The 9,578-nt window shown below is 30.9% G+C and overlaps 1 protein-coding gene across 3 annotated transcripts; it reads right to left on the bottom strand.

Moving 5' to 3' along the window:
* Positions 1-2,850: 2,850 nt before the first annotated feature.
* Positions 2,851-8,606, bottom strand: LOC112692687 (DNA-binding protein P3A2). 3 transcript variants are annotated; one of them, XM_025567426.1, is made up of 12 exons: positions 8,517-8,606; positions 5,980-6,073; positions 5,716-5,906; positions 5,222-5,346; positions 5,034-5,150; positions 4,772-4,967; positions 4,305-4,417; positions 4,020-4,244; positions 3,830-3,952; positions 3,600-3,762; positions 3,318-3,397; positions 2,851-3,256 (listed from the first exon to the last, which is right to left on the bottom strand). In XM_025567426.1, exons 3-12 carry the CDS (start codon positions 5,879-5,881, stop codon positions 3,029-3,031), a joined length of 1,536 nt encoding a protein of 511 aa, XP_025423211.1. In that variant the 5' UTR covers positions 5,882-5,906; positions 5,980-6,073; positions 8,517-8,606; the 3' UTR covers positions 2,851-3,028. The 3 variants fall into 3 exon arrangements, with proteins under 3 accessions (XP_025423211.1, XP_025423209.1, XP_025423210.1); XM_025567424.1 differs by having other exon boundaries at positions 2,852-3,256; positions 5,222-5,406; XM_025567425.1 differs by lacking the exon at positions 8,517-8,606 and adding an exon at positions 7,499-8,499 and having other exon boundaries at positions 2,852-3,256; positions 5,222-5,406.
* Between the last annotated feature and the right edge of the window lie 972 nt (positions 8,607-9,578).

Here is a 9,578-nt window from a genome sequence, read left to right as displayed (position 1 = left end):
AATGTTTGATTTTGTTTCTCATTTTTCGATGCTCAAACATGTGGGATTAGTGTTTAGTAAATTATTTCTCAAATAATTGTTTTCACGCTTCATACATGAAAAAGTTAGTTTACATGCAACTGATGACACAGATATTATAATAGCAATGAAGCATAGTTTATAAGTTTCTAAAAATTCTATTATGTTAAATAACATTGACTATCAGAAATATTTAAATTAAATAGGTTTCTGCTAGATTTTTTTTTTTGACATAATTAACCACCATCTATAGTTTAGAAATTTTGTGATTAATAGTTTATATTTAATAGTAGACAGTTTTTCAAATTTTTTTAAAAAAAAAAAGCTTATAAAAAATGTGAACAAATTGTTTTTAGTGTTAATGATTTGCGTACTATTATTACACTTATTTATCAACTAAAGGCGCACTGACCTGTAGGCCAAAGTAAAGAGTTATTCAAATAAAATTTTATTTAGACGATTATTTAAGTAACATTTTATTTGAATACATTATTATTCAGATGATTTTTTATTAGAATAATATTTTCAAATAATTATCTAGATAACATTTTGCCCAACTCTGCTGTAGGCTTCCGTACTACGAGATCCTTCAACAGTAAGTGCTAAAAAGCCATGATTAAAGAATTACACTTCTAAAATCTTTATTAATCTCAAAAATATTTACAAATGTATTTTAACATTATAAACCAAAACTGATTTAAATATTTAAAAATAATGTTATACATACCTGTTTATCATTCATTATATGGGTACAAATAAAGAAGGGTTTATAAAGAAATTCACATTTAATAATATATATATATATATATAAAAATAATTAAAAAAAAAAGAAAGTAATTGTTTCTTTAAATGTATCAAAAAGAAGGCTCTTCAATAATTTTAGGCTATTAGTGGCCCAACCATCCCTGTAATCAATTGTATAAACTAGATATTGAAGATGCTAATTTATTCTGTTATAATTAACTGGGAGCTTAACTATGGGATCAGTTAATGTATCATATTTGATAATAGATAATTTATTACATTCCCAAAGTATTAGTATGGGCAGGGCCAGCCAAAGCAAAAATAGTGCAATAGACAAAATCAAATTTTGCCACTTCTAAAAATAAAAAATTGAGCTCTTATATTAACTTATCCCCTCCCCCTATTTTTATGTAACATATCTACATAAAAACAATTTTAATTTTTTATTTTATATATAAAATTATACTTAAAATATGACTTAAAAATGATTTCTATAATTATTACTCAAAACCCATCACTATCGCAACTGTCGAAAATAACGGAAGTGATTGTGTGGTTATATATATTTTTGGAATAATTGAAAATGCCCAACGTAGGCCGTAATATAATAACTTTAAACAATATTATTTTATTATAGAGGTAAGTGATTTTCACGAATAAATTAATTTAAATATTTTTCTTATAAAACACCAACAGAACTAAAAATAATGTAAATCAATTTTGAAAATGTCGCTCTAGGCAGGTGCCTAGCTTGCCTATACCTTGAGCCAGCCCTGAGTATGGGTTTAAAAAAATTATATTAAGAACTATAGGGTTTATAGTATACTATTATATTATGTACTTATACTAACATATATGAAATTCTCAGTCCTCGAATTGGAAAAATAAAAAAGTAGAAAGTTACATAACTCAAAAAAAAACAAATTTACCTGTCCAGCTAAAAAAAAACATGAGTAAATTTCCAATTAAGAGTACTCTACCAAAATTTAAAAATAGAGATACTAAACCAAAAATATGTAACTAAAATAAAAGCTAAAAAATGTCCATAGCCAAATTGTTTATGGAAGAAAATGATTTTCATAAAACATTTTCTAAATTAAAGACTATAAAGGAAGTTTAACAAGGTAAAATAAAAAACAATTTTTTTTTCTTAGATAATGATAAATGTTCTGTTCAATAACAGTACACAACAATTATCTATATCAATAGGTCCATAATATTTCATAACATTATCTAATAACCTAAAATAAATAAGTGATCAGAAGATTTGTCCAAAAAATTCACATTGAAATAATTACAAATGTACAAGATTAAAAAAAAAGAAAAAAGTGTAAACAAGCTAAATTAATCAAAAATCATATAAATAAATATATATTAAATGTGTATGTATATGAATGATGAGTACATATAAATTAATTCCATACACATATAAATAAGTCGGTAAGAACACTCAAATTAACAATATCAACAAAGTGGAAACAAAAAAAAAAAAAAATACATATCAAACACAGTATTTTTGACAGATTGCACTTTAGCTAACATTAATGTCTGTGAAGATGACAAATAACATAAAAAACAGTTCATAAGAAAATACAACCCACTTAAAAATAAAAACATCTAAAAATCTAAGAAAAGAATATTTATTTTAAACAAATAAACATAAACTTTAACTTTTGTAATATTGTATACAAGACTAACATATTGACTAGGTTTAGAGTCATTGGCCACACAAAAAATTAATGACTGTTCTTTAAACATTTTAAATGTTCAAATTTCTTAAATGGTCAAAATTAATCAATTAAATCTATAATAAAAGGTCAAAATTATTATTTTGAATTATTTAACTATTTTATTTTTCTACAATTAGAAAATCCCAAACATTATATTACTATGTATAATGGAAAACGACCAAGTTAAAACTGAGAACCAAAATCATGTTATTGTAACATGTAAAAAAAATTTTGAAGATTATTAATTAAATTATTTTATAGAAAAATTATGAGGGTCAAAAATGGAAGTGATAAAAATATATATTTAAACTCAGATTTATGGGCAAGCCAATGATATATATAAATTGTATATAAGAACATAATACATGTATTACCATTATTAGATCACCCATACACAGACATATTAAATATATTTTTTTATTTTTTATACATGTTATTATATAATATTTTTTTAGAGAATACCAATTTCATTACCCTACATTATAGAAAATTTATTTGCCAATGTCATCAAAGCACAGGTAATGTTGAAGTTGTTCTCATTGATCCGAATTGGACATATTTGTGCCTTCTTCTTTGATATCGCCAACCGAGGCATTTATTATTTTATTATCTTTTAATGAGATCAACTGCAACACTTGTTCCCCATTTTGCCCGGTGATGGCTACCAATTGATGTGGTACACTAATAGTTTCCACTTCACCATTTGATGAATCCATCCCACCACCGGGCTCTGATTTGGGCATATGCATAACCGGTGTGACAACCTAAGATTAACAACAAATGTCTTAGTTGAATATACTTTAATATTATATGACTTTACTATACCTGTATGCTACCATCACTAATTTGTTGAACTACAGTTTGGTACAATGAAGTATTTACAGGGACTGTAATCATACTTGATACTAAAATATAAACCATGAAAATATAACAATTAATTAAGCTATAAATAAAAAACTAAAAAATGTAAACATATTGATGTTACAAATTTACTTTATGTTAATTATAATTTAAAAGTATAAATTAATTTTATTCATCATGATACTAAATATTCTCAAATGAGGCACAATTATTAAAAATAATTTCTAAGGAGAATTCAAAAATTACCTTGTCCATCTTCACCAGTTATAATTATTTGGCCTTCTTGATTTAATGTGGCCTCAGGTACATTATTTAATATATCTACAGTCACACCATCTTGATTTTGATTTTCCCCTATAGTGTGAACAGAATGAACAGTATGGCCATTTGCTCCTTGAGATGCATTTATCTTTACAGAAAAAGAATGGGACATTGAATTTCAAATTCATTTAAATAAAAAAAAATATGATACTTACAACTCCTTGAACATGGGCTTGAGTTCCATCAGGTAATGTAATAATTGGATTGTTAGGATCAACATGAAATATGGACATTGATCCATCAACATTACTAATAGAGTGCAGAAATGCTGGCGAATACTGTACTTATCAAAAAGTTTTATTAAAAATTAACATATTTTTACTATTGATAAGCTCCAAATTATACCTGAGTGAGTTGCTGTTGTTCTTGGGCATCTGGTGAATTTCTTGCTTCAATATTACTTGCTTTAGGATTGAATTTGAGCACAGAAGTAACAATTGACTGACTTGCAACACTAGTAACAATTGTTTTGGTTTCATCTTCTTCACTAAATGTAGGCAATAAATCTTCTCGACCATGATATTTATAACAGTTAATGACTATTTGTCTTAATGCTCTAGTCCAAGAAATCTAGAAACAAAATTAATTAGAAAAATAATTTAATAAATTTGCAATTTTATCTACACTTACTTTTTGTTTTTCGTCTTCACACCGAGCATCCATTCTAACATTGGCCCAAGGTAATTCTTTGGGCCACCAAGGTGGCCTAGTAGTTTCTCTTCCCCAACCAGGTTTTCCTCTACCTAAAAAAAACAAGATATTTTAACAAAAAAAAGATATGATACAAATTGTACTATTTATTCTACATTTTTTTTTTATAAATTAAGACTGAATTTTTGTTAATATTAATAAAATACAGTATTTTTAAAAAAATTACTTAATGAATAAGTATACTGATGTTTTTATGATAGAGTAAGAATTTATTAATATAATATATATTATTAAATTTTTTATAATATATAAATATTTTTTAAAGTGAATTATATTTGACTTATGAAATAAGTGAAGAATAATATATTAAGAACTATATAGATATATTCCAAAATATTTAATGATATATTGTTGTTTAATAATATTTTAATTTAACTTCATCTCACCTGTAGAGTATTTTAACATAAGAGGTATAAAAGCTCTTAATTGAGCCTGAGTCATTTTTTCAACAGGAGTTGGAATTCCATCAAGAATAAGTGGTGGTAACTCATATAGAGTAGGATCATCTGGAATAGGGGGTGGTGCATGTTGAGCTAATGCCGTATCCAATTGGTCCATAATAGTAGCTCGTAAATTTTTTACCTAAAGATAAGCAATTTTTAGTTACATGCTAAAAAAAAAAAGATATTTAATTTTAAATATACTTACAACATCTTCTAAAGGTTTTGCACCAAAACATTTGAAACCTGTAGTTTCCTTTCCAGGAGTTGCCACTAAAACTATGGCTTGTTGACCAACTCTAGTAGCAAATTCATCAATGGTAACCTTAAGAACAATATTTATTTTATACAATATATTTTTAGTTTTAATATTAATTTGAATAATTATTATCTCACTTTAAGTTTTCGTAGTAACCGATTATGTTGTCGTTTACGAATGGATGGATTTGTCTCAAATGAATGTGGCCGTTTTCTTTTTTTGGATGACACAATTGCAGCAGCAGCAGCCATTCCAACCGGTCCTGATCGACACAAACCATAACAAAGACCCCTATTGTTCGACGATCCGCTATTGCGTTTTTCTACCAGCCAAACACAAACACACACACGCAAAAAAAAAAAAAAAAAACAAAAAAATAGTGCAAAACAAAATAAAGACAAAACATGCAAAGTAATGACTTGATTAAACCATTTGTTTTAAATTTCAGATAAAACAAAACTTTTGAAAAATCTACAGAAAAATTAAATAAATAAATAATAATATAATTCTTTTTTTTTTTTACTATTTTTTTTTATGAAACATATTATCTAGTGTTAAATAAGAGGCAGTGAAAATAAATATAAAACAAGTGCTAATTACAACACAAATAATAACCAAAAATTAAGCTAACCTGCTGCTGCAAGCTGGGCAGTCACATCATCTCCCATTGCTGCAGACATTAAATCACTTTGACTTTGATTGGAATCTCCATCGCAATCATCTGATGATAAACAACCGTCGTCATCAAGATCACTGTCTCCAGTCATGTTGATGTCATTCCCACTACGGTCCATCATTGTAATGATTTTGTTTAGAAATTACCTATTTATTAGTACATACAAAATTATTGCATGATTAATTTAGTAAAACAAAAATAAAATTATGATTTTCTTACAAATTTAATAAATAATGAAGTAGACAACTCAGGATTGTCTCAATTTTAATGCTGAATAAAATTTGATGACTGAATGAAATCTAAAATGCATAATCTAAAACAAAAAAATATGAATTAAGTAATATTTTTAACAATGAAAAATTTTGCATAATCAACTCTAGTATGCATACCATAATTTTAACTAGGTATAAATAAGCCAAACTCTACTAATTTGAAGAACTAATAATAAGTATGACAAAAATGTATGGTAATAAGGGCATAATCATAACATATTCAATTTCAATAAATGACACATTTTAAATAGACTATTAAATTGTTTTAACATTTTCATAAACTTTTTCATTATATCTATTTCTTTTGTAAAATATTTTATCATTTTTGAAATGTGCTACAGAGAGGTGCTTTATAATAACTATTTGTAATTTAAACATAGAATAGATTAAAGAAAACTAGGAAAAATAATTGCAGGGATACATTGTAATAACATTTCAGATTATAATTAAAAATTTTATCAACTTATAGAAAACAACTAAGTTACATTGTACTTATTCATAAAACAAAACAATAATAATCATATCAAATCATAATGAGAAGAATAAATAACTTATGTTTAAGTAACTGTATGGACAAGAACAAAACAGGAATATATTTAATAACAATAAAACAATATTTCTGCAGAAGAAATATTAAATATGCTTCAACTTATAATTATAAAAAAAAACTGAGTAATAAAGTGTGGAGCAAATACAATATCAAAATAATTTCAAAAAAATCTCTAAATTACCTATATAAATATTTATTAGATAACACCAAATATGATAACAGCTACTGTTGAGTTTTATCTCCATGAACCCTTATCTATTACTCTAGTACAGCCGTGCACAACAGCTATAAGCAATTTTATCCATTTTGAATAATTTTAGTTAATTTTAAATTAAAAATGTAATAAGTAAACAAAAAAATTGGTTAGATTAATAAATGCCAATTTCAAAATATTGAAACTACACGCAATTTGAATAATTTATGTATTGAAGATAAATAAAAAATGTATGATTATATCAAATAAAAATATACGAAGAATATAATTGTCAATAATACGATAGTATTTATTCATAAAAATGGTGTTAAGGCAATAAGTAATCATTAACAACGTTAACACCTACAGTAATCGTCGAATTATTGTTCAAAGTAGTTTTAAATATTTTCATAATTCAGGCATATATATTTATATTATAAATAACAGTGCTACCGTGGGGTAACTAAAAATTTTAAGACAAATAAGTAAACGGCGAAACTTTATTAAACTTGAACACGATTATATGAATTTCATAAACACGGATATATTTAATCGGTAAAAAATTCCTTAAAATAAAACGACAATCGATCGAATTCAAATAATGATGATAAGTCAATGAAAATAAATCAACGCCATAAATAAAAAATCATAACCGACAATAAACAATACAGTAGTATTATGTTAACAATCGTATTCATTTCAAATCGTAATAATTACAGTTACCTGCTTTTTGAATTGAAACGAAATAGAGGTTCGCTTGATAGTAATAAATAGGTTTAACGCCTACGTACATAAAATTTTATTTTAATTATATAAACAGACGACGCGAGGAGCGAATAAAGACGCAATGTTGTGTGTGGGAATTTCGGAGTTAACAACACTGCGTTCGATTGTGTCGGGCGGCAGAACATTGGGGGAAAGTGTACGACGACATTGAATTAATACCATAATTATTATTACGTCGATGATCGATGGAAATGATAGGAAAAAATGGACCGTAAAGGCTCTAAAGTTCCATGCGTTTCCGCGGAACGTACGTGAAAAATACGGATTTTCAGTCCAAGGCAACGAAACCACGGTGGGAACATTTTCATCCGTCCGGCAACGACGGGTACAAAACGTAATAATATTCGGTCGCATAACGATATCGTATTAAAAGTATTATACGTGGCGCGGCGGTATAACAAGATGACGAAAGTAGCAATGATAAAATGTTACGGTGCACGGCGCGAAAAAATCGGTTTTTCGCAGAAACACGGCGGTCAAATCTATGACACACTCCTCCCGTTACTCCTACATTACTAGTAATACACATGACCACTACTGCAGGGAGACACAATTGCGAAGAGCACTTGTGACGCAGCACAACCGTAGTGCTGGAGTGGACAAACGGTACGATATGTGATACAGAACGACGTCATGTGCCTGGCGCAACTCGTAAGGCGCAAGAACACGGCTACGGCGGCGGCGTACGTAGGACCTCCGGCACGCAGTGGTGTGTTTGTGTGTCATGTGTGTGTGTCCGCGCCGCGTCGATTAGATCAAGACGCGCGCGCGGGCCACGGCCAACTATATTGTTTGTCTCCGGGGCCCGCCGCCGCACATTATCGATGGTCGCGCGCGCACACACGTACCGCGCACAACGGCGCACAAACAACGAACGCACACCGCCCACGATAATAATAATAATAATAATAATAACAACAACAACAACGTGAGAACAGTACGGCTGCGTACGCACCTGCGTGACGGGAGAACAAGCATCGGCGGCGGCGTCGTCGTGACGGCCCGGCACTGGCGTCAGCAGTACCCACGACGGCGGAGGCCATCATCGTTCGTACGCAACGATCGGCGAACAACACGCACAGCACGTAACGTCCACGGCACACGGACACCGTTTCGCGCACCTCACGAGCACCGATGCATAGCCGCACGTACCAGCGGTGGCCGGCGGCTGAGCTCAGGTCGGACGACACCCGTTTCTCGACACAGCACGACGTTGAAACCGGGATGCGCACGTACGGTAAACACGAAATAATACGGGCACCGGGTGTTTGTGTGTGCCGCCACGGGTACAAAAAATATTGCAACACAATACACACACGCGCGACGGACGCACACGACGCTCGACGACGCGGGCGGCGCGTAATTATCGATCGGTCCCAGCCGCCCGGCCGATCAATGTCGTCGCCATTTTGGCGCGACGCGTTCTCTGCTAGTCGTTTTCGTTACGTCCGTGCCGGTTGACACGGTGCTTTCGTCACCCGCGAACCAGTCGTGCACCGTATTATTGTTTCGGTATCGTACACGACAAATAGTCTTGGAAGTTTACGTTTGGTGAACTCTCGAAGCGTGTATAAACACGGCAGCCCTAATCGAGAGGTAAATTGCACAACGTATGTTTAACGGTATACCTTTTAACGTACGTTTTATTTTTATTTTTTATATATTCGTTCACGACGTAGAAGTGCAATATTGTATAATATTTTATAAATACATGAAGGTGTCGTGGGTCCGCTCGTTGTATAATAATACAATTTTATAATTGTATATTATTATAATATAAGTGCCGCACAGATAACGGTCGCCGCAGTATTAGACGTCGTCGTCGTCGAAGTGTTGTCGTCGTAGTCGTCGAAACACGCGTCTGCGCACCGACCCGTTCCAGTCACTTTGCGCTACTTCGCCGTGCAGGCGACACGCTCGCCCCTTCAGATCGTTCCGAAGCGTTGACCCACACCAGTACCGGCCTGGTCGTCCGCGAAAAACCGTCCACTATACCGGTGAAAACCTTCGCGCGTGC

Source organism: Sipha flava, unplaced genomic scaffold (assembly GCF_003268045.1).
Source record: "Sipha flava isolate LNK unplaced genomic scaffold, YSA_version1 76_pilon_pilon, whole genome shotgun sequence".
Taxonomy (NCBI): Eukaryota; Metazoa; Arthropoda; class Insecta; order Hemiptera; family Aphididae; genus Sipha; species Sipha flava.
Note: the sequence above shows the minus strand (reverse complement) of the source record. Positions and strands in the feature narration are given on the sequence as shown.

Coding starts and splice junctions, on each gene's coding strand:
- LOC112692687 (XM_025567424.1), bottom strand. CDS start 5,881: ATGATGGACCGTAGTGGGAATGACATCAACATGACTGGAGACAGTGAT. Junction 5,151..5,221: donor GGTTACTACGAAAACTTAAA/GTGAGATAATAA, acceptor ATTGTTCTTAAG/GTTACCATTGATGAATTTGC. Junction 3,953..4,019: donor AACAACAGCAACTCACTCAG/GTATAATTTGGA, acceptor TGATAAGTACAG/TATTCGCCAGCATTTCTGCA.